Source organism: Diplotaxodon limnothrissa, linkage group LG12, assembly GCF_057381915.1.
Source record: "Diplotaxodon limnothrissa isolate DT_005_m linkage group LG12, D_limnothrissa_male_GT1.1, whole genome shotgun sequence".
Classification (NCBI taxonomy): domain Eukaryota; kingdom Metazoa; phylum Chordata; class Actinopteri; order Cichliformes; family Cichlidae; genus Diplotaxodon; species Diplotaxodon limnothrissa.
Genome location: NC_140607.1, coordinates 11,826,019 through 11,852,242, shown reverse-complemented (window position 1 = coordinate 11,852,242; position 26,224 = coordinate 11,826,019). Strand labels below are relative to the sequence as shown.

The following is a 26,224-nucleotide window of genomic DNA, read 5'->3' as shown; positions in this document are numbered from 1 at the left end:
GAGTGTCCGAGCCGGGGCTTGAACTGGCAACCTTCTGATTACAAGGCAAACTGCCAACTCTTGAGCCACAATCACCCTAAATAACAAGAATAATAATAATTATTTGATGTAAAAAAAAGTTTATAAGAATCATTTTATATATTTTTCTCCATAGCATTACATTTGAATTTAACAGTTCAATCTTTCAAATAATGGAATAATGAAATTATGATACATTTGTGAATGTATTTTAACAAACTAAATATGCATATGTACAGACAAATACATTTTAAAAACAAGAAAATTATGTTCACAGTCTATTTATGTAAATTTAATGATATTCCAGAAGAACAGTACAGAACTGTAAAATACACAGTAAAATACTTTTATATTACAATTGTTTTTACAGTGTAAACTGATTTCAAAACAGGTGCGAGCTTTAAGGGTATTCCCTGTAAAACTCGATGGGAAATCATTATGTGCCTGGTGCACTGCCTGTTCGAGATAGCTTAATAGGATTACTTATTTCCTCAAGTGACAGTGGCTGCTTTAAGGATGACTGAGCCTCTAGAGAGATTTTTGAATATCCAGAGAGTTGAGAAATAGGCCTGTTTCTGATGCATTACCCTCTACTTCTGATTGGTATAGGTTAGAATAATATTGTTTAAACCAATCATTAATGTCGTGATAGTTGTATGATATTAAGCCAGGATCCATTTCACTTCCTGTAATCATTTGCCCGGCTGACTTTTTTTTTTAAAACCGAAGAACAAGAAGCCTACCTGCTTTATCTCCATGTTCACAATAAATCTGTCTGGATTTTAGTATATATTTTTTTCACCTTCTCCATCATAAGAATATTTCGTTCCATTTGTAGTAATAATTTTTCGTTGAACAGATCTGGTGTGGGTGAACCTCATGTCACCTATGGACATCTCCCATGTTCCTCACCAGCGTTTTAACATCCTCAGAGTGTACTTTATTCTCATATGCTACATAACTGATAATTTGCTCCTAATGTAAACCTTCATAGACTCCCACAGAATGTCCCTCGGCAGCTCCTTGATTTCATTAGTTTTCAAGATGAAATGTTTTGAATTATTTACATAGAAGTAGCTGAGGTTCCACGTTATCTGTAAAAATAAAATGGAATAAGTGGAAGTAGTTCCACGTGTGTGTGTGTGTGTGTGTGTGTGTGTGTGTGTGTGTGTGTGTGTGTCATTATTCATTGCAGGTTGGATATTGAATAAGTTACTGCTACTAATATAATACAAATACCTTTATTGATGGATAATGTATCTATCAACTTTAAACTGAAAAAGATTAGATTTGTCACGGCGAGTTGAGTGAGCCGTGTGGAAGAAAGAAAAGGAGGATCCAAATGCAGGCACTTGTAAAGGTGTGAGGGTGGTTTATTAAACACAAAATAAAAATAGGCAAACGGCAAAAGGAACAGAAGGCTATCTAAACTGAAAACAACTAAACTAGTGAACACAAACCAGGACATGAACATGGAGGATACACAGCGGAGAATGACGACGGATGACAGCAGGGATAACACACAGAAGGAGCACGGTGGATACACAGACGGACCAGCAACTACAATAACAGAGGACGCGACTTAAATACACACAGAGAAACACAGGGAGATTACACACAGGTGGTGGAGTAATTAACGGGATGAGACAAGAGGTAAAACTAAACACATTCACAAGAGACGCAGACCTTCACAATAAAACAGGAAACAAGACCTCACTACACAAAGACGCCGACTTGACACTGAGAGACAGACTGAATATAACACATGGAACCTAAATGCTAAACATGAGACACAAATCCTGAAACACAAATAAACAGAAACATGGAACTCTAACAATAACAATCATCGTAGCCTCAGAGAACAAAACAATCATTCAAAAATAAACCAAAACATAATAATGGATTGGATTTATATAGCGCTTTTCAAGGCACCCAAAGCGCTTTACAATACCACTATTCATTCACTCTCACATTCATACACTGGTGGAGACAAGCTACAGTTGTAGCCACAGCTGCCCTGGGGCAGACTGACAGAAGCGAGGCTGCCATATCGCGCCATCGGCCCCTCTGGCCAACACCAGTAGGCAAGTAGGGTAAAGTGTCTTGCCCAAGGACACAACGACCAGGACAGAGAGCCCAGGGATCGAACCGGCGACCTTCCGGTTACAGATGCGATTCCCAACCCCCTGAGCCACGGTCGCCCCATAAGAACACAAAACGCAGGGTCGAAACTGACCCAGAACCGTGGCAAGATTGGTGTATGGCTGTAGTCACTGTGATTGTCTGCTTTCTGTATTAAAGTGGACCAACTGTATGGCTGACGGGCCACATGTAGGTCTTTGGTTCTCTCTGAACAACTTGCATGTAAGTAATTAAGTATACATCTTAGAGTTTGTTGCAGTTTAGCCACTAAACAGTCCCCATCAGAAAAGGGTCTTTTTTGTATTTTTTGGAGGGAACTCACAGTACTCACAGTATGCCGCCAGCTGCTTAGACCTCTTCTCTCCAGCCCCGGTGCCTACTGAAATAGGGAAGGCATGATTAGATGATGTTCACCTCCTCTGACAGCAGCCTCCCACTGACACCACACCTTGAATCCACTGCTCCACCACTCCTCTGCAACTAAGCCACACCCCATCACAGCTATCCCCCCAAAATGTGAGCTCACATTAAAAAACAAATTGAAAAAAATAACAAAATGAAATGTGAAAAAGTTTACCCAACAGCAACTGAAGTAATTGTTTTCTAGATTATATTATCAGTTGTGGAAAATTATGACCTCTTGTTCTATAGAATCTTTCTTCAGTTCTTTGAATGTTGCGAGTATTTGGTGATACAAAACAATGTAACAGCATTTCAATCTGGTTAAGGGAATGAATTGCAACACCTTGATTATTTTCTTTTCTAGCAATTGTGTTATAGGTTTGCTGGTGTCCTTGGGATCTTTAATCTCTTGCTTGACTCAATTTTTCCCAAATATCCTCACATTTGAATAGCTTGGTATACAGAAGATGCAAGCAGTGCTAGCCAATAGATTCTCCTTCAAAGAAAAAGTTTAGCCTTTCTTCTTAGTTATAAACTTCTACACCTCATAATTGTAGTTCATTGAAGAAAGAGTCAGGACAAAAAGTCACTTGTTAAGAAAAAAAAATACTAAAACGGTTTAATTACTAATGTAGTTTCTAACAGGGAAAGGGAGTGATTCTGGACATGCACATTTAAAAAAAAACAATTTAGTTTTTAAATGTGGAAAAGGCCTAAGACTGTGATCCTATACACCACGGGTGTCAAGCTCCAGTCCTCAAGGGCCAGTGTCCTTACTTCTGGTTTTATGTATTTGTCATTTATTTGTCATTTTCGTATTTTCTACTGAGTAGGGTGTTTTCTTCAGTATACTTGCACAGGCAAGTAATTCTATCCATTTGACAAGTAATTCAAAACTACAAGTCCTCTGAGATGACCGCGACGCCACACTGCCCCTTTGTTTACAGTCGAGATCAGCTACTGGGACTTCGGCAGTTTAGCCACACTGGCGTCCCCACTGGCGTCCCCGCTGGCGTCCCCGCGGTGATCAAAAGGATTTACCACGGCTGCAGAGCCGAGAAGGCACGACAACTGAAGAGAAAAAGATTTCGTCCTGCTCTCCCGTCAGTAGTGACTGGTAACGTCAGACCGATTGCTAAATAAAATGGACAAGCTCGTGACGCTAACGAGGACGAAGAAACTTTTCTGAGAATGCAGTGTTGTGTTTTTCACAGAGACATGGCTGCTAACACGCTGCAGGCTTATGACATCATCAGCTCTGCGACAGCAGACCTTCTGAATCGAAGCCCCTCCGTGTTTGTGGCTGTAATGGGCAATTTCAACCACACTAACCTCTCCACTTTTTTACCTACATTCAAGTATTATGTGGACTGCAAAATCAAACACTAGACCTGTTTTATACCAATGCTACTGAGGCATTCACCTCCATCCCTCTCCCTCCTCTAGGCAGGCCTTATCACAACCTTGTCTACCTCCAGCCCCTTTACAAACCTGCCATTTAGAGACAACCTCCAGCCATAAAAACTGTTAGACTTTTTAGGGATGCTTTGAGTCAACAGACTGGGATTTTCTTTATGACTTTCATGGGGACAATATAGCTAATCTCACAGGCTGTGTTACAGATTATATTAATTTCTGTGTAGACAAGGTGGTTCCCAAAAAAACCATTTGCTGCTTCTCCAACAATAATCCCTGGGTAACCAAAGACATCAAAGCTACACTAAACAAGAAAAAGAGAGCTGTTAGAAACGGGGACAAAGAACAGTTGAACCTGGTGCAGAAGGAGCTGAAAGCCAAGAGTGCTGAGGGAAAGGAGTCCTACAGAAGGAAGCTGGAAAGCAAACTCCAAGAAAACAACACCAGGGAGGTGTGGAATGGAATGCGGGCCATTACTGGCCAGAGACAAAAGACAGGTGTGGGAATGGAGGGGGACGTTGAATGCACATTCAACAACAACCTAAGTCTGCACTTCAATAGGTTTGGTTGCCCTGCGTCTCCTGTCTCCACTCCTAGCTCTTCCCATATTTTCCTCCCCCCTCTCCTCCCCCCTCAGCCTGTCTCACTCTGTCCCTTTCAGCAGATGACATCAAAACAGAACTGGGCAGACTCCAGTCCAGTAAAGCTGCAGGCCCTGATGGTGTCAGTCCCAAGGTGCTGTGCGTGGAGTTCTACATCGGATCTTCAACATGAGTCTGAACCTGCAGAGGTTTCCATCACTCTGGAAGACATCCTGCCTGGTCCCTGTCCCCAAAAAGATCAATCTGTCGACCCTCAGTGACTGCAGGCCAGTGGCTCAGACTTCACATGTTATGAAGATGCTGGAGAGACTCATCCTGCGTCCGCTGGTGCAGCCTTGGCTGGACCCCTGCATTTTGCTTATCGACCCCGTATCGGTGTGGAAGATGCCATCATCTACCTGCTGGACCATGCTTATTCTCATCTGGACATTGTTGGGAGCACTGTGAGGGTCATGTTCTTTGACTTCTCTAGTGCTTTTAACACAATCAGACCATCACTGCTGGGGAATTCGCTCACAGAAATGCAGGTGGATGCCCCACTGGTAGCTTGGATCACAGACTATTTAACAAGTCTGTTAAATAGGGTGAAGAGCTGCTGGTCGGATAACATCCTGAGCAGCATGGGGGTGCCAGAGGGGAAGGTCCTGTCACCCTTCCTTTTCACCCTCTACACATCTGACTTCAGGTACAAGTCTCAGTCATGTCATCTGCAGAAATTCTCGGATGACTCTGGGCTGTATCAGGGACGTACAGGAGGAGGAATACAGGAATGTGGCGGACAGGTTTGTTGAGTGGTGTGAGCTATCTACAAACTATCTACAACATAACATCATAAAAACAAAGGAACTGATCATGGACTTTAGGAAGCCTGCTCCTCCTCCTACCCCTGTTCCCCATCAAAGGGGCTGAGGTCGTGGAAGACTACCGGTACCTGGGGATACACATTGACTGTAAACTGGACTGGTCCAAGAACACTGAATCGGCTGAGTCGGCTTTTCCTACTGAAGCGCCTCAGGTCCTTTAATGTCTGTAGGAAAATGACCATGTTCAATCACTCTGTGGTTGAGAGTGCTGTGTTCTTTGCGGCTGTGTGCTGAGGCAGTGGGGTGAAGACAGCTGATGCCAACAGGCTGAACAAGCTGGTTAAAAAGGCTGGTTCTGTCCTGGGTGTCAGACTGGAAATCCTGGTGGATTGTCTGAGAGGACAATGCTAAAAAAGCTCCTCAGTATCATGAACAACTCTTCTCACCCCATGTACGCCTCGATTATCAGAGCACACGCAGCAAAAGACTCATCTCCCCAAAATGCAGAACTGACCACCACAGGAAATCCTTCCTACCTGTGGCAATAACACTGTACAACTCCTCACTCTATAGATGACCTTTAGGATTAATATTAATGTAACTTTGTTTTATTTTTTCTCCCAGTATATGCTGCTACACTACTTTTTTAAATTCTTTTTTTTTTTGGTATTCATTTTGCACAAGTACTGCATGGCGCTGTGGTAGCTGTTTCAGTTCAGGGTCCCTCTCACTCTGTACAAGTCACCGACCCCAGACCATCACACTTCCTCCTCCATGTCTGACAGTTGACGCCACACACTGTGGCACCTACTCAAAGACATACAAAGTGATGAACTGAAGACTTCAAATTTTGATTCATCAGTCCACAATGCCTTCTTCCAGTCTTCAGTAGTCCAGTGGCAGTGTTTCATGGCTCAGGGAAGTCTGTTTGTCTTATGCTTAGCAATGGCTTTCTTGCTGCATCTCATCCTGTCAAACCTGAAAGTTGAAACTAAGACTTACTTACTATGACCACTATCGAGCTGTGCTTGAAGCCGTTGTCCTGTGAGCCACCTGTCACGCAAGTTGTTGACTCTCAGAAACTTGTCCTCTGATTCAGTTGTGGCTTTGGGTATCCCTGACCTGTTCCTGTCAGAGTTTGTTTCTGAGTGCCTTTTGATGGTGAAGGAAACTGTACTCACTGACACCTTGACATTCTTTGCAATTTCTCTGTAGGAAAGATGTCATGGGTTACTCTCAGGATCTACACGCAGAGGACTGGAACAATGGGGCTTAACTTGTGAGACATGAAACACATTATGGATATGCATGGTCCTGGGGAGCTTGAGGTGCACAGAAACGGGATAAACAATGGAGTCTACTTTGAATGGTCCAATAAAGGTGGGGGAACGTTTTTGTGATTCAGTCCTGAGAGGTACATACCGAGTCGAGAGCCAAACCTTCTGTCCAGAGGAGTATGCCGGGGCGGGGGTCCAGTGGCGATCCGCCAGCTGTTTGTTTCTGTCTGCAGTGCAAAGAAGGGCAGCTCTAGTGGCCCGCCTTTCACGCCGACATCGCTGCAGGTGCTGCTGAACAGAGAGCACAAAGTGCTCACCTTCGATTGCTGGGAACAGGGAGGGTTGAGACCCCAGGGAGGCCTCGAATGGAGAGACGCCAGTGGCGGATGAGGTAAGGCTGTTGTGGGCATACTCCACCCACGTCAGTTGGTCACTCCAGGTGATTTGATTAGTGGACGTCAAGCAGCGGAGAGCTGCCTTGAGTTCTTGGTTGGCCCATTCTGCTTGACCGTTGGTCTGCGGATGAAAACCTGACGAGAGACTGTGGACCCCGGTCCGAGACTATTTCTGCTGGGATCCCGGGACTCGATCTCCCATGACAGGACTCCGATTACACATGTGGGAGGGAGAATAGGAGAGTCACGGGCCTGATCCTCTTAGGCGGTGAATTGGCGGGAAAGAGCATCGGGTTTCACGTTCCGTGAACCGGACCTGTAGGTGATTGTAAAGCAGAATCTTGTAAAGAACAGAGCCCACCTGGCTTGTCGGGCGTTTAGCCGTTTAGCCGACCGGATGTATTCGAGGTTCTTGTGATCTGTCCATACTACAAAGGGTTCCGCTGCGCCTTCTAGCCAGTGGCGCCACTCCTCCAGGGCGAGTGTGATTGCTAGCAGTTCCCGGTCCCCGATGTCATAGTTCTGCTCTGCGGGAGGGAGACGACGGGAAAAGTAAGCGCAAGGGTGGAGCTTACCCTCTTGTTGTTGGGAGAGAATGGCTCCAACTCCTATATCCGAGGCGTCCACCTCTACAATAAACTGCCGCTTGAGATCCGGCTGCCTGAGGATGGGACCCGAAGCAAAGCGTTTCTTTAGCTGCGTGAAGGCCTCCTGGGCTCGATCATCCCAGCAGTAAGGTACCTTAGGGGAAGTTAGCGGCAAAGCAATCTTACTGTAGTCACGAATGAACCTCCGATAAAAGTTGGCGAAACCCAGGAACCGTTGAAGCTGCTTACGATTAGGTGGAGTGGGCCAGTCCAAGACTGCTTGTACTTTAGCTGGATCGGCTCTTAAATCGCCCCGGTCAATGATGTAGCCTAAGAATGACACAGTACTCACATGAAACTCGCACTTTTCTCCTTTAACAAACAGGCGATTCTCCAGGAAGCGTTGCAGGACTTGTCTGACATGGTGTACATGATCAGAGAGAGAGCGGGAGAAGATGAGAATGTCATCAAGGTACACAAACACAAAACGATTGATGAAATCATGGAGCACATTATTTACTAGACCTTTAAAAACAGTGGGAGCATTAGTTAGTCCAAACGGCATGACCAAGTATTCAAAATGGCCCAGGTGCGTGTTGAAGGCTGTTTTCCACTCGTCTCCCTCTCTTATCCTGACTGAGTGGTAAGCATTTCGCAAATCGAGTTTAGTGAAGATGGTCGCCCCCTGCAGGAGTTTAAAAGCGGATGACAAGAATGGCAGAGGGTACTTATTCTTAATGGTGATGTTATTGAGGCCCCGGAAATCAATACATGGCCAGAGGCTTTTATCTTTCTTAGTCACAAAGAAGAACCCAGCAGCCACAGGGGATGAAGAGGGGCAAATCAATCCATTAGCCAAGGATTCATTGATGTACTTCTCCATGCATTCACGTTCAGGTTGAGAGAGGCTGTACAAGCGACTAGTGGGAAGGGGTGCACCTGGGAGCAAATCAATACTGCAAACGTACGGGCGGTGAGGAGGAAGAAAGCGGGCTCGGTCCTTACAAAACACTTGGTTGAGATCATGATACTCCGACGGAATGGCTGAAAGGTCAGGGGACTAGTGTGGTGGTGGGTTACATGATGTTTTTACAGGAGTAGCAGCTTTAATGTTTTTCCTCTACACCCCCCCCCCCCCCCCCCATTTTTTGTCGAGGAGCATGTCAGGCTACATTTCACTGTGTGTTATACTTGTATAACTATGCATGTGACAAATAAAGAACCTTAACCTTAACCTTAACCTTTTAAACAGGTCATGTGACATTCCTCACCCCACCCCAGAACCCTCTCCTCTTTCCAGTCGAGTACGGGGTTATGCTGGCGCAACCATGAAAATCCCAGCACTAAGGGTGTGAGAGGAGCTTGAAAAACATAAAACTGTAACATTTCACTGTGATTACCAGATAGAGTTAGGGACACGGGTTCTGTAATAAGAGTTATATTGGGAAGACGCTGACCATTTAAAGTGGTAACCTGCAAGGCGTGGGGCAATGCTTGTGTGTTAACTTTGAGTTCAAGAGCCAGGGAAGCATCCATGAAACTCTGCTCCAGTCAAATCAGCTACTGAAGGGAGTGGGAGGCAGAGTGGACAGTCACTTTAGCAGCTAGCATGAAACGTGGAGGAGAATGTGAAAAGGAGACCTCGCCCACCCGTACCCTCCTTTCTACCGGCGGACGTGGTCTTTTGGCCGTGCTGGACAGACAATGGCGATATGGCCCTTGCGGCCGCAGTAAAAGCACTCACCGGCCCTCCATCGGCGGGCTCGTTCCTCCGGGGAGAATTGGGAGCGTCCGATCTGCATTGGTTGCTCATGCTCATCGCCGCGATCCACATCCCGATCTCTACCTCCGCTTCCGCTAGAAGCTGTCTCCGCTCGCCCCACGGGCCTCCGGGAACTGTAGTTGCCGGTGCAGCGATGCACCCTCATATGTTCATCTACGTTCACACATAAGGTTATCACCTCCGACAGGGTTTTGGGCAATTCTCTCATTAGTATTTCACCCTTGAGTTCATCACAAACATTGTTTATGTCATGCGGCGGCTGTGTGAAGGCAAGAGAGGACCCAAATGCACGGCTCTAGACACACGGGGATGAACTCAAAGGCAGGTCTTTATTAACAGGAACATAAGAAGCAGAGGTGGGACCAAGTCATTGTTTTGCAAGTCTCAAGTAAGTCTCAAGTCTTTATCCTCAAGTCTCAAGTCAAGTCTCAAGTAATGTCAGGCAAGTCAGAGTCGAGTCTCAAGTCACTGGTGCAAAAGTCCGAGTAAAGTCACAAGTCTGAAATTTTGAATTTCAAGTCCTTTCAAGTCTTAAAAAAAAAAAAAAAAAACGAAAAAAGAATGTTGCAGTTATATGCTAAATGTAAATATTAGACCATGTAATTTTTAAATCTGTGTTTTTCTCAACACATGACAAAATAGTGAACTTAGAAAATATACACAAATTGTGAAATTGCACCTCTTTAAAATGCAGCTCAATTAAACCTAGCTCCAAGAATAATTTTCACCGACAGTTCTGAGACGAGCTGCATGTTATTCTTGGATGCGGTTGTAGGACCGGCTTTAAAATCGCATGACAAAAATATTATACATATTAAAAAAAACTGCATCACCAACGTAGCCTGGACAACATTTGCTAGTTAGATGAAGTCAGCTATCTCATTGTAGCATATTTATATGCATATTTATAATTATACGGTTCTTGGAGTGAGTGCACACACTCATGAAGTTTAGTAACTTCAGGTCACTGCAACAAGCCCAGGTACAGTTTACCGACGGATGGGTACAGGACCTTGAAATGCACCGTGTAGAACGAAAGACCATCGTATGAACAAAGGTAAGTTTACCAGTCTCACAAATCGTCATCATAAATACACATTCGTTAACCGTTTATTAATAGGACCTTTACGCTCAACGGTAATTAATTAGCAGTGGAAATAATTTCTGGTACGCGTTACAGAAATGTAGCAGTGACAATAATACTGTATGCTGTAATCATACTGGGCAATTAGTGATACAAAAAACCTGTTTTATCCTGTGAATAAAAGTATATGTTTTTGTCAATGTACCATAATAACAGAAGCGAAACGCAATATTGTGTCAGGATAATTCACTATTTATGCACAATAAACACAGGAGCATAGCGCGACAATTTCTGTTCAGCGCCAGACTTGCTTGTAACCTATATCACCAATTATGTTATGAAAATGGCGCATTAACTACAACAGAAGACTTGCCTTTGTGGGAATGCTTGGAGCAGACTAACCTGTGAGCTGGAGTGTTCTGGGACGTTATATTTGGTCTTTGAATGGCTGCAATCCAGGCCATCCGTCGCCTCTTTGTTACTTCGGAAACATGGCTCGAACAATTTCTCTTCAACGACATAATCCGATAACAACCGATCTCTTTACCCGTCGGCTTTCCGTGGCTGTCATGCGACCGGCTATTGCAGTTAATAATTCAACAGCTTCTTGCCATTTGTGTGTTTCTTTTTTATCGCTGTGTGACTGATTTCAATTGAAAGCCTGCGTGCGCTAGTACCTCTTGCCACGAGTTCCCAGAATCCTTTGCGGTTTTACCCCTGAATGACGTCACATTTTCAATCTCTATATAATATGCATGTTAAATTTTATATTTGGGGTGAAATATCAAGTCTTTTCAAGTAAACCGGTTCAAGTCCAATTCAAGTCCCAGGTCATTGGTGTAAAAGTCCAAGTCAAGTCACAAGTCTTAGAACATTTTTTCAAGTCAAGTCTAAAGTCATAAAATTAATGACTCGAGTCTGACTCGAGTCCAAGTCATGTGACTCGAGTCCACACCTCTGATAAGAAGTCATACAAAAACTATACTGGGAGCAACTAAAGCTGAGGCGCTGGGAAGACACGGGAAATGCACACAACCTAGAGGGACGACGCAACACAGAACAAAGGGACACTCTGACATAAATACAAGAAGGTAACGAGGGAAGTGGGAACACACGGGGAACACAGCTGAAGACAATTACTCATGACCGAGCAGGGAGGACACGAAACTGAAAATACTGACACCAAGATGTGGACCTTAAACACAACACAGTACACAGAGATGAGCACAGAGAGAGAGAGGCAGAGAACAAGGATGAATACGAGGGGATGACGAGAACACAGAACACAAAGGACGGGAACACGGTACCAGAACAAACACCACAATAAAAGCATGGACACAGGGGGAATCCAAATACCAAACCAAACAATCCAATGGACATAAGGAACAAAATACAAAACTACAGGAAAACTAAGAACACTGGGTCAAAATGACCCAGGACCATGACAGTTTAATAAAGTACTTATCAACGTGGGCTGCCCCCATCCAGTCTCCTCAGCCAGTGTCCAAAACTCCTCAGAGAAGTCCGCCATACACCGTCTTCCTTGTTTTAAGTTCAGCAAACAGTGACCCGCTGCTTCTGCTCCGGTGCCCCTTTCAAACACACTTATAAACTTTGAGAGAAATTCAGCATAAGCAATCTCCTGGTCGGTTTGTAGCACTGCTTGAGCCCAGTTTAAGGCTTGACCGCGGAGTAACTGAACAAAAAAGGCAATTTTTGCTCCATCACTTTCATAATTCTGCCGCAGCTGCCTAAAAGGCAACGTGATCTGTGTTAGGAAACCAGCACACTTGTGGAACTCACCAGAAAATGGCTCCGATGGCGGTAGAGATCGTTCCGGAGGCTTTATTTTTTTTCAAAATGTTGTACTGCTTGTAATTCCGTCTCCACCGTTGCTCGACACTGCGTGTATAGACCAGGTAGTGCAACATTTGAAAAATAGTTGCAGGACGGCACTGTGTAGCATTTTCCTAAATCCCTCGTTTTGCACAGTGTTGATGGGAGCCATATCTTTAGCCAGGTGATAAGTGATAGCTTCCGTAATTTCTTTGTGCCTGCGGGAGTTCAACGGGTATGGGGAAGCGCTGTATAAGGTTCCCATTATTGATGTTTGGGTGGTTGACTGGGACGGATTTTCTCCTGTCACTTTCTTGGCCTTTACAGCTTTGTCATATTGCACTTTATGGTGACATTTAAGGTGGTTATACAAATTCGTAGTGTTAGCTTGTGGTGCTGCTACTATGGCAAAACACAGCTTGCAAATGATATAATTTTGACTCTCATTGTCTTCTATAAAACCAAAAAACTTCCACACAGGGGAATGAGAACCTTTTCTTGGAATTAATTTTACAGTTGGGTTTTCATTCTCACTGCCATCAGTGAGCTTTTCCTCTGCGCTCACTGTGTTTTCTCCCCTCAGGCAGTTTCTCTCACGTGCTCTCCGTTGTTTTTTCCTGCCAGCTGGCTTCTGAATCACGTGGTATAAGGCTCCGCCCTTGTCATTTGTTGAGCAGGAAGAGTGAGCGCTTGTTTTCTTGCAGATTATGTCCCGGATCAAAATGCCGTACAATCGTCACTTTTTTTTTTGTTTTGTTATTGTTGTCATTTAGAAATGTGATCACACATAAGTATGAATTGAGATTGCGATTTTCTAATGATTAATTGTGCAGCCCTACAATACTGTTCAACTGATGCAACACTTTTATGCAGACAGGTTGTAAGTAATCCAGAAAAGTTGGAACACCTGTAGGAATTATTAGAGCCAGCATTCACAGCTTGATCAACCTCCATTGCTGCAGAACAGTTTTAAATTGTTAACCCAATTTGTGTTGTGTTGGAAAAAAAAAGCATTTTTGTATAATTTGAAATGTACATTATTTTTCAGTTTTGGGTGAGCTTACCTTTTCTTTCTTTTTTTTGACCTCTGGCAGTTCACCACTTACCTTTGTCAACCTATTCAAGGGACTTGGAAAAATTGGGATGTTCTAAAACTTTTGACTGGTAGGCTCCTACTTCTTCACTGGGAACACGAGTTACAAATTCTTTTCATTGAGGTCTGGTTATAGATACAAAGCAAACGGAAAACTTTCACACATTTTGGTTTACAGGGTTACAAAACTCAGTTCACAACTACGCATTTGATTTACAAGTATAAAATATTTATGACCACAATTTGAGCCCATAGAAACCTGTCAATACTAACAAATGAACAAACATATAGGTTGGTGTTAGTATTTTTAGAAGATTGCTTGAAATGAAGAAAAATACACACAGAGCAGACATAAAAACATGCATAAATCAGTCTTATCCCATAAGTACAATCACAGAGTGGTATTTACAGTTCTAGTCTTTGTTTCTATGTGTTTATGTGTTCAGGCCAATGATGCCTCAGGGAACATGTGGAACTGGCTGTACTTCATCCCTCTCATCATCATCGGCTCTTTCTTCATGCTCAACCTGGTGCTAGGTGTGCTGTCAGGGTGAGTACAAACTATGAGGATGGTCTGAGATAAAAATTCCTAAAACTATTCCTTATATTTGAACCCAGCTTTATCTTACCAAGTCGCTGCACCTTGTTGGCTTGCCAAAGATAAGATAAAATGGGGAAACAGAAACCTGTACTGGTTCATTGCTGCAAGTAGTTAAATATTCTTTGAGTCATACCATGTTGAGAAAGGGCATGTTCTCACAAAGCATTTGTGTCTACCTGTGTGTTTAAACATACAAATTCTACATTTCAGTTGAGAATTTTTCAAGGCTGTAGACTATAACAAAGACATAACCACAGTGGCATTACCAATTCAATTCATTTTCAATTCAATTCAATAAAACTTTATTGATCCTGAAGGTTGACCCCAAAGGAAATTGGGTTAAGGCTGCCGACCTTTGCCAGAGCCATCTTACCCTTCCGACCATACATACATTACACAAACATCATATGTGGAAGACAGGTTGGGTATAACAATGGAAAATGCACAACATGAGGAAAGACGAAGAGAAAAAAAGGAGAATTTGTTATTCCTGTCAGCTTTTGCCTTGAGCATCCAGCTGGCGCCAGGGGGGGGCACATGAGATGAAGATGGTAGTTGATTTGGTTAGTGCGAACAAACTGCTTCCAATTTTACAGTAGTCTAATGTCCATCACTGGTCACCAGGTTTCTCAATTCCCGTTGTTCTTCTTCAAGATGTTATCCATATTGCAGAGCCATGAATTTCTCCAAGATCTTGTCCATATTGTGTTCCAAAAAAACACAGTCTGAGTACTCACAGCCCTGCCCAACATTTATCATGTCGGCCAGCCTAGTGGGATTTTGAACAGCTGAAGGATCTAATTTTGGTTGTGCTGTGGCGTCCAACTACTGTTTTTCCTAGTGTGACTCTAATATCAGTTTCTCTATTTGTGTTGTTTTCTTTTAGCTTGGTGGTTTTGTTTGGCAGCTTACAGCTTTGCTGATAATTCTTTTCGCAAATTTTTCTTACATCATTGTAATTTACAAATACAGCTAAGCCTTCTCAGCACTAAACAGCAGTCACAAACAGATACTAGGATTTACGCTTTTACGTTTTGGTTTTTTTTGTGTTTTTTTTATTAACGGGGGGAGTCATAAATCACTAGTTTTGTAAAGTATAATTAATCACAATTTTAAGTCAGCTATAGTTAAAATCTGTTCTGTTATTCAGATTTGTTTTATATATATAAAAAGTTGTGTTGAAGTCCTCAAACGGTCTTCAAAAGCATTGCATGTGATTTCAAAATGTGTGCAAATATGGTGTACAGAGCAAATAATATTGTTTTAATCAGGGAGCACACAGGCTGTCAGACTGTTACTCCTGATTACAACTTTTCTTCTCCCATATGTGATGCTGAGCACATTGCACTGTTACTCTTACACTTTATGTCATTTTTAACTTCATTTCTGAAGCTCTTTTCAGTAACACAGCTTTAAAACATAATTGAATATGAGCATTAACACTAAAGATGCCTAGCTGAACTAGAATAGAACTATGCTTTCAGATAATTTAAAAATTCATCAGTAAATTTGTTGATTGTATTAAAAAGCCAGTGCAGAAATCTTGTGTGTCACATTTGAATGCAGGTCTCACAGTACCCCTTGCACTGTCTTCACATATCTTGCAAATTAAGGATGGACTCACAGAGTGGCATTCATGTTAATTTTCCAGCTTCCAGCAGTTAAGGTGATTTTTTTTAAGACATAGCATTGTGGATTGACTCTGTCCTTACTCTTAATGTAAACTTTCCCCTCCTATTATCAAATCTACCTCACAGTTTCTTTTTGAAAACAAGTCAGACTGTCCCTCAAAGACCCTAGTAATTTGTTGTTGTTGCAAAGTAATTGGCAGAATATTTTCTTACTCAACATTAATTCGTGTATACAGGGAGTGCAGAATTATTAGGCAAGTTGTATTTTTGAGGAATAATTTTATTATTGAACAACAACCATGTTCTCAATGAACCCAAAAAACTCATTAATATCAAAGCTGAATGTTTTTGGAAGTAGTTTTTAAGTTTGTTTTTAGTTTTAACTATTTTAGGGGGATATCTGTGTGTGCAGGTGACTATTACTGTGCATAATTATTAAGCAACTTAACAAAAAACAAATAAATACCCATTTCAATTATTTATTTTTACCAGTGAAACCAATATAACATCTCCACATTCACAAATATACGTTTCTGACATTCAAAAACAAAACAAAAACAAATCAGCGACCAATATAGCCACTTTTCTTTGCAAGGACACTCAAAAGCCTGCCATCCATGGATTCTGTCAGTGTTTTGATCTGTTCACCATAAACATTGCGTGCAGCAGCAACCACAGCCTCCCAGACACTGTTCAGAGAGGTGTACTGTTTTCCCTCCTTGTAAATCTCACATTTGATGATGGACCACAGGTTCTCAATGGGGTTCAGATCAGGTCAACAAGGAGGCCATGTCATTAGTTTTTCTTCTTTTATACCCTTTCTTGCCAGCCACGCTGTGGAGTACTTGGACGCGTGTGATGGAGCATTGTCCTGCATGAAAATCATGTTTTTCTTGAAGGATGCAGACTTCTTCCTGTACCATTGCTTGAAGAAGGTGTCTTCCAGAAACTGGCAGTAGGACTGGGAGTTGAGCTTGACTCCATCCTCAAGCCGAAAAGGCCCCACAAGCTCATCTTTGATGATACCAGCCCAAACCAGTACTCCACCTCCACCTTGCTGGCGTCTGAGTCGGACTGGAGCTCTCTGCCCTTTACCAATCCAGCCACGGGCCCATCCATCTGGCCCATCAAGACTCACTCTCATTTCATCAGTCCATAAAACCTTAGAAAAACCAGTCTTGAGATATTTCTTGGCCCAGTCTTGACATTTCAGCTTGTGTGTCTTGTTCAGTGGTGGTCGTCTTTCAGCCTTTCTTACCTTGGCCATGTCTCTGAGTATTGCACACCTTGTGCTTTTGGGCACTCCAGTGATGTTGCAGCTCTGAAATATGGCCAAACTGGTGGCAAGTGGCATCTTGGCAGCTGCACGCTTGACTTTTCCCAGTTCATGGGCAGTTATTTTGCGCCTTGGTTTTTCCACACGCTTCTTGCGACCCTGTTGACTATTTTGAATGAAACGCTTGATTGTTCGATGATCACGCTTCAGAAGCTTTGCAATTTTGACTCTGCAAGATATCTCACTATTTTTGACTTTTCTGAGCCTGTCAAGTCCTTCTTTTGACCCATTTTGCCAAAGGAAAGGACGTTGCCTAATAATTATGCACACCTGATATAGGGTGTTGATGTCATTAGACCACACCCCTTCTCATTGCAGAGATGCACATCACCTAATATGCTTAATTGGTAGTAGGCTTTCGAGCCTATACAGCTTGGAGTAAGACAACATGCATGAAGAGGATGATGTGGACAAAATACTCATTTGCCTAATAATTCTGCACTCCCTGTATATTTGAATGCTATAATGTGTTGACTTCTTTTTTTTACCTAAGTTGGACAGCAAGTCAGCATGCCAGAGTCATTCATTTGTTTATTTCACAATGGAGATATTTTTTTAATGTCTTTTTTCTAGTTTTGTGTTTTTATTCTTGCTGTTTTGTAAGTTCTGAAAGTAGGCAGGTTTAGGTATATCCACAATGTGACTGAAGCAGCTTAAAGCCATTTACACCATTTTTGTTTTTTAACCTGATCAAAGAAACATGTTTCAGTGGCTCATTTCCTTTCATTTCCACTCCTACAGTGTGGTTTCTAGTCACAAACAAGCAAGTTTAATTATCTCTCAAGGTTGAAAACTTCAGGGGGACACAGACAAAAAAAACAAAACAAACAAATCCTAAATATAGCCTCTTGCCTGCATTTCTGGTCTAAACAGAAGAAAAGTTATTAAAAGAAAAAGACTTCCACCTGTATAAATACCAGGTCTGTTCTTTTAAAGGAAGATAATAATTAAAATAATTAACTAGCTCTTCTACTTTATTACACAACAACAACAAGCATGGTCCAGTTTGTTTGCTTGTTTGTTTGTTAATTTATTTCAAACAAGTAAATAATAATAATGGATTGGATTTATATAGCACTTTTCAAGGCACCCAAAGCGCTTTACAATGCCACTATTCATTCACTCTCACATTCACACACTGGTGGAGGCAGCTACGGTTGTAGCCACAGCTGCCCTGGGGCAGACTGACAGAAGCGAGGCTGCCATATCGCGCCATCGGCCCCTCTGGCCAACACCAGTAGGCAAGTAGGGTAAAGTGTCTTGCCCAAGGACACAACGACCAGGACAGAGAGCCCGGGGATCGAACCGGCGACTTTCGGGTTACAGATACGCTTCCCAACCCCCTGAGCCACGGTCGCCCAATATACAGGTACATTTAGTAAAGAAAATAAGAGAGAGAAAAATACTATACAAAAGTCAATACATTTCAGCCTGTCCAGTTGGAACCAGGATGTAAGCGGTGGCTCAGTCAGCCTTGGGCCCCGACACATTCAATCTCCAGCCAATGGCCAGCTACCTGGAGTTTACAAAGAAATAAAAACAAAGGAAAATGAACAGAACCCCGTCCAGGTACTGTGATCACTGGCAAAATTTGCTTGCCAATTCCTATCCTGTTTATTTACAGCAGCTGTAGTTGTATTAGTATAGTAGTATTAGTAGCATATTTGTACATTATATCACTAAAAACAATTTTGTGATGTAAGCTAAGTAATACAAGTGTTTCTTGACGTGGCATACACTTTAAAATGGTAAGAACTTTGATGGAGATTACAATCACTTTGTTAGGTGCACATTGTTTTAAGGTGAGAAGAGTGTTTTTAGACTTTTTTTCATTTAATTTCATTGTCTCTTGTTAATATCCTTTTATATTTTCCTAACATACTTATCCTGTACATCGGTACTGTATAAGCGGACATAAAGGCTTGACAAAAGCATTCAGGGACACATAGCTCCTCTCTATGATTATGTTGTCTGTTTCCTGCCATAGAAACTGTCACATAGCTTTATAGTTACTTGTAACATGGAAGGTGACGAATGCAGTCTGACATCGCCGTGCGGGGTTGTCATTGTTTAAAGGCAAGGCAAGGCAAGTTTATTTGTATAGCACAATTCAACAACAAGGTGATTCAAAGTGCTTTACAGAGACATTAGAAACAAGAACAAATAAAAAGCATGATTTAAAATTGATTAAAACAAGCAAATAAACTAACTAATTAACAAACAAACAAACAAACAAACAAACAAACAAACAAACAAACAAACAAACAACAGTATATAAAATCAAAACAGATAAAATCAGAACAGTAGATAAAATCAGTAGTTAATGTAAGTTTTGAAATTTAAGCTTAAAGTGTGGATTTGGTGCTTTATTCAAATGCAGCTGAGAACAGGTGAGTCTTCAACCTGGATTTAAATAAACTGAGTGTTTCAGCTGATCTGAGGCTTTCTGGGAGTTTGTTCCAGATATAAGGAGCATAAAAGCTGAATGCAGCTTCTCCGTGTCTGGTTCTGACTCTGGGAACTGATAAAAGACCGGATCCAGATGACCTGAGGGATCTGGATGGTTCATACTGGGTCAGGAGGTCATTGATGTATTTTGGTCCTAAACCATTCAGAGCTTTATAGGCCAGCATCAGAACTTTAAAGTCTATCCTCTGACGGACAGGCAGCCAGTGTAAGGACCTCAGAGCTGGACTGATGTCCACTTTTTTGGTCTTCGTGAGGACTCGAGCAGCAGAGTTCTGAATGAGCTGTAGTTGTCTGACTGATTTTTTAGGTAGACCTGTAAAGATGCTGTTACAGTAATCAAGCCTACTAAAGATGAATGCATGGACTAGTTTTTCCAGGTCCTGTTGAGACATCAGATCTTTTATCCTTGAAATATTCTTGAGGTGATAGTAAGCTGACTTTGTTATTGTCTTAATGTGTTTCTCTAAGTTTAGGTCTGCATCCATCACTACACCCAAATTTCTCGCCTGGTTTGTGGTTTTTAGATGTATAGATTGAAGTTCTCTGGTGACCTGTAATCGTTTTTCTTTGGCGCCAAAGACTATTACCTCAGTTTTGTTTTTGTTTAGCTGGAGAAAATTGTGGCACAACCAGTCATTGATTTCCTCAATGCATTTACCAAGAGCCTGTACAGGGCCTCGGTCTCCTGGTGACATTGTGATATATATTTGTGTGTCATCTGCATAGCTGTGATAGTTTATTTTGTTGTTGTTTATAATCTGTGCCAGTGGGAGCATGTAGATGTTAAACAGAAGGGGTCCCAAGATGGAACCTTGGGGAACTCCACATGTGATACTTGTCTGCTCAGATGTGAAGTTACCTATTGATACAAAGTATTTCCTGTTTTCTACGTATGTTTTGAACCAGTTTAGTACAGTTCCTGAAAGACCTGTCCAGTTCTCCAGTCGTTTGAGTAATATGTTGTGGTCAACTGTATCAAATGCTGCACTGAGATCCAGTAAAACTAAGACTGACATTTTTCCACTGTCTGTATTCAGACATATGTCATTGAACACTTTGGTCAGAGCGGTTTCAGTGCTGTGGTTCTGTCTAAAACCTGACTGGAAGGCATCGTAGCAATTATTCTGTTTTAAGAAGTAACTGAGCTGTTGAGAAACTGCTTTTTCAATGATCTTACTTAAAAACGGGAGATTTGAGATCGGCCTGTAGTTGTTCATTTGTGTCTTGTCAAGATTGTCCTTTTTCAGTATAGGTTTGATTACAGCAGTTTTTAGTGATTCTGGAAACACACCTGATAATAAAGAAAAGTTGACGATCTGTAACAGGTCTGACTCTAAAGTCTTTGAGACCTTTTTGAAAAAACTTGTTGGCAGGACATCTAAACAGCAGGAGGAGGAGTTCAGTTGACCTAAGATGTCCTCCAGGTCTTTGCTGTTAATAGGGTGAAACTGTTTCATGGTGTTTAAACAGTTTTTTGGTGGACACAGTACATATCCTGGATCTGCTGTTGATGTACCAATTGCTTGTCTAATTTTTTGGATTTTTTCAGTGAAGAATTTGGCAAAGTCATTGCAGGCCATGGTCGAATGAAGTTCAGCTGCCACTGACACAGGAGGGTTTGTTAGCCTGTCAACTGTAGAAAATAAGACCCGAGCATTATGGCTGTTTTTAGTGATGATGTCAGAGAAGTAGGACCTCCTTGCATTCCTCAGTTGTAAATTATAATTGTGAAGTTTCTCTTTATAAATGTCATAATGAACCTGGAGGTTTGTTTTTCTCCATCTGCGCTCAGCTTTCCTACACTCTCTTTTTTCATTTTTCACCAGTGTGGAGTTTCTCCATGGAGACTTTTTCCTTCCAGAGATAACCTTCACCTTAATGGGAGCAATAGTGTCCATTACATTTAACATGTTAGCATTGAAGCTATTGACGAGCTCATTGACTGACCCTCTGGACAGGTCAGGTGTTAATGGGAAGACCTGGTTAAAAATTGCACTACTGTGTTCAGTTATACACCGTTTTGTGATCACTGTTGTTGATATATTTGTGTGGGCTGAGATTTTACTTTCAAAGAAAACACAGTAATGATCAGACACGCCCACATCAGACACAGTAACCTTTGAAATGCTCAGGCCTTTGGAGATCAGTAGGTCAAGAGTGTGTCCTCTATTATGTGTGGCCTCTGTTACATGCTGAGTCAGCCCAAAGTTGCCCAGAGTGTTACTCAGGTCTTTAGTCCCTTTGTCCTGAGGGTTGTCCACATGAATGTTAAAATCCCCAGTAATAATTACACAGTCAAAATCAACACAGATCACAGACAGCAGTTCACTGAGGTCATTAAAAAAGTCTGTGCAGTATTTGGGAGGCCTGTAAACATTAAGAAACACAACTTTGGATGGGGCCTTCAGCTGTAAAGCCACATATTCAAAAGACTGAAAACTTCCAGGAGATAGCTGCTTACATTGAAATGATTCATTAAATAAGACAGCGACCCCTCCTCCTCTCCTGCTCGCCCTGACCTCACTGATAAAACTGTAGTTAGGAGGGGTCGTCTCGATGAGAACAGCTCCACTGTTACTTTGGTCCAACCAAGTTTCAGTTAAAAACATAAAATCAAGGCTGTGCTCAGTGATTAAATCATTAATTAAAAATGTTTTCCCAGCTAGAGATCTAATGTTTAATAAAGCCAACTTAAGTGTTTTAGAGGTATTACTTGTCCCCTCGTGTTTGGGAGCAGTCTGTGGCACACAAGGTATGTTTACTATATTTAAAGATCTTTTAGAGTGCAGCTCTCTGTGTTTTGACCAGGCCACATGTCTCCTGTCACCTAAAAGTACAGAAATTTTAAAACCTTCTAGTAAACAGGGTCCCAGCTTCTCCTGGGAAAAGTCATCACTGCCATAATCCTCACAGCCCGGACCCTTCACACATCACGCATCAGACTGCGGAGACAGGGCATGAAGAGGAACTAAGGGGGGCGAGGCTGGGCAATGTGACTTCGATTGCTCTGTTGAGGGTGGGGCTCGATGGCAAACCTTTGGCCGCTCTGGTGGGGAGTTTATGGGGGACAAAAAGGGATTGGGACGGGGGGTAGATCTGAGCCCAGCATTGACCCGCTCCATCATCTCCTCAGTGAATTTCAGGTGTGGGGAGGAGGGAGAAAGGGAGGGGGAGGAGGGTGATGGCCTGTCAGGGGTTTGGGGGACTGGGGAAGGTCGTGGTCCCTTGTCCTGGTCGTTGGTGTTGTTGTTGAGAGAGTTGGAGGCAAATAGGGACCCCTCTTATTGCCTTAGATGTCTCTCCTTTCTGAGGCTCTTTCTCAGATGCCATGGATGTCTCTCCTTTCTGAGGCTCTTCCCGGGTGGGGGCAAATGGAGCTCCTCCTCAAGGTTTCTGCTGGGCTTTGTCTGTTCTTGGAGTACTGTTTGTTCCTCTTTATGAGATAACTCCTCGTTTATCTCAGCCTTGGCACCAAGCACGGATGGATGACGTATGGAATAAAACAAGTTGGAGGTGAACAGTTTCACCCCTGACTTGTTAAAATTAAATCCATTTGCTTTGAACAGATGCCTGCGTTCCCAAAAAATATTAAAGTTGTCGATAAAGTGCACTGAGTGGTCAGCACATGCTGATATAAGCCATTTATTCAGTGTAAACAACCTGCTGAATCTCTCGTCTCCTCCTCTGACCGGCGGTACATGTCCACTGATGAATACAGCTGCATTCAGAGAGTTTACAGTATTTATTGGAGGTTCTGAAAGTCCCGTTTCAGAACCTCCGACTGTTGTTTGGACACATCGTTTGACCCTGTATGCAGGACAATGTTTGTCACAGTTGGATATTCATCTGCAATTTGAAGAATTCTCTCCTTCAGGTTGTTGACCATATCGTTAGGAAAGCAGAGGACTTTAGTGTTCTTACCGCACATCCTTTGTACATCCTTTACGGCAGAGTCACCCACAATCAGAGTTTCAGGCCTAGCCTTTAGCTTTCCCTGTGGCCTTTCACTTTTCAACAGATTTTCAGACCTTATTTCGCTGCTTTTAGATGGATGGTTGTCCGATATAGATCCAGGGTCCTTTGATAGTGGAGCAAATCTGTTCTGCAGTTTCACATTCAGTTGTTTTGGAGGTTTGTTGTTAACCTTCCTATTCACGGTTGTCCAGTCCTGTTTCCTCCCGTATACAGGGGTAGAAGAGCTTCTCTGTCTCGTAGGAAGTGAAGGCCAGTCGGTTTCAGAGATTTCAGCTCGCTGTGCCCTGCCTGTGATACGTCCTCCCCCTTCCAGGAGACATGATTTATGTCTTGGTTTTGCACCAAGACAGTCTAAGGGGGGATTATCACTTGAGGATTTATAATAATGCACAGAGTCTACTTTCTTGGTCATGTTATCTGTGCTCCTTAGCTGTGTACTAGCTTGCTCATCGCCATTGTTTTGAATCAAAGGCAAGGTTGTTTCATTTCCACACAGTCCATTTACCTCCACGTTTACTTCTAAGCGATGAATTTTTGTCTCCAGTACTGCAATCTTCTGCAGGAGGCTGTGGTAGTCATCTGTGGAGAGGGAAGGCATCTTGTTGCTAGTTAGCCTAGCGGTTAGCACCTTTCCAGGCTATTGAGGCTGCTCGGTGCCCAGACGCTGTAATCAGGCTTCAGCTGTGTCTAGGCCACAGACACACGGAGCGCTGAGGACAAGGTAACCATAAAATGTTGCTGTTTCTGTTAAGAACACTGTAGTCCTAATGATCTACAAGTGTCCAGAAGTTATCGCAGGTAAGCTCACACGGAAAAAAGGGAAAAAATCAGCATAAAAATCAATAAAAATCAATATAAGAAGCAAAGCATTCAAGAGCAAAGAGATGAAGCGTCCACACTCACAAAGGGGAGGAGCAAAGATCTGAAGGGCACAATCTGAGCCTCAGAGAATGCAGGAGACCCCCAGTGGAAGTCAGATCAATTCATTCAGTATGGGCAAGCTGGGATGAGCTATGACTGCAGTCAAAGTTGAAGCTACAACTATCTATTTTAGAAACTCTTTCATATCTCTTTTAGAATCTCTTTCATATCTCCATTTTGTCTAACTTATACTTGTGGTATAACCAAGCTGACAGTATCTGGGGCGATTGTGGCTCAAGAGTTGGGAGTTCGCCTTGTAATCGGAAGGTTGCCGGTTCGAGCCCCGGCTTGGACAGTCTCGGTCGTTGTGTCCTTGGGCAAGACACTTCACCCGTTGCCTACTGGTGGTGGTCAGAGGGCCCGGTGGCGCCAGTGTCCGGCAGTCTCGCCTCTGTCAGTGCGCCCCAGGGTGGCTGTGGCTACAATGTAGCTTGCCATCACCAGTGTGTGAATGGGTGGATGACTGGATATGTAAAGCGCTTTGGGGTCCTTAGGGACTAGTAAAGCGCTATATAAATACAGGCCATTTACCATTTATCTCTTTTCCAAATTAAAAAAAAAAAGGCAAATTAGCTCCAACGGGATAGTTGGTTCTTTTTCCAAATTTTAAATAACCAGAATATCTTCACACTACCAAATTCCTTGGAATCATCTTTTCAACAATGTCCTCATCATGTAATCATCGGGCCAGGGAGTGCTGTTTTAATGGTGACTTGTGTGACAAAGGAATCTGCTGTGATGCGAATAATGTTAATATCTGCACTCTCTTACCTGTCTGTGAAAGTTGGTTTTGGCCATAAAACTGCTCCAGCAGGTGGACAGGTGGTTCACAGGGGGCAATGTAGGTATGTATGTATGTATTTTAGGAAGGTGTGAAAAAATGCTGTAAGCAAAGAATGCTTTCAAAAAATGAAAGTGGTAATCATTTGTTTTTGTCAATCAAAAACTGCAGTGAATGAACAAAAGCAAAATGTAAATCAAATTAATATTTTGTGTGACCACCCTTTACCTTCAAAACAGCATCAATTCTTCTAGGTACACTTCTACACAGTTTTTGAAGGAACTCAGCTGGTATGTTGTTCCAGACATCTTGGAGAACTAACCACAGATCTCTTGTGGATGTAGGTTTCTTCACATCCTTCTTTCTCTTCATATAATCCCAGACCCAGTCGATGATGTTGAGCTTAGGTCTCTGTTGGGGCCATACCATCACTTCCAGTACTTCTTGTTCTTCTTTACACTGAAGATAGTTCTTAATGACTTTGGCTGTATGTTTGGGGTTACTGTCCTGCTGCAGAATACATTTGGGGCCAGTAAACAATCATTTATATTTCTGAAAGTATTATAGTGATTATACTGTAAAACAAATATTTTGTTCTGTTGTGTTGTTTTTTTTTTTTTTAATGGAAGAACTGTGACTCGCTGACTCAGAGACTTATTCCCGTGAACAAAGCAAGACAATCAGAGATTGATGCAATTCAACTTGCAAGGGGAGCCTGTCGGATCAGGGTCTCGGCGCCGAAAGCGCCTCATCTGATCCCAGCCAACCCCAAAGTGTGTGCGTGTGCGTGTGTGTGTGTGTGTGTGTGTGTGTGTGTGTGTGTGTGTGACTTCCTACTGATCACAAACGGGTCATCTCCCCTTACCCCTGTATATGGCTCAACTCCTTTAACGATCCATCATATACAAGCATAGGTGAGCCTATAAAGGGCAGGAAGTAAACATCCCTTACTAAATATGGAAACCAGAACCTTACATAGAATGTGCTTGCAGTTAAACAACATAACCTCCCCCACCATCCAACAGGCAGGGACACATGGAAACAAAAGAATGTCTTTGACCATGCAGTTTAA

At 42.6% G+C, this 26,224-nt stretch overlaps 1 protein-coding gene across 1 annotated transcript in view; it reads left to right on the top strand.

Moving 5' to 3' along the window:
* The window catches only part of LOC146620904 (voltage-dependent N-type calcium channel subunit alpha-1B-like), a 149,221-nt gene that overhangs the window by 55,367 nt on the left and 67,630 nt on the right, over positions 1-26,224 (top strand). The window contains 1 exon segment of the mRNA XM_085367722.1: positions 13,885-13,988. Coding sequence (XP_085223848.1) covers positions 13,885-13,988 — 104 coding nt within the window.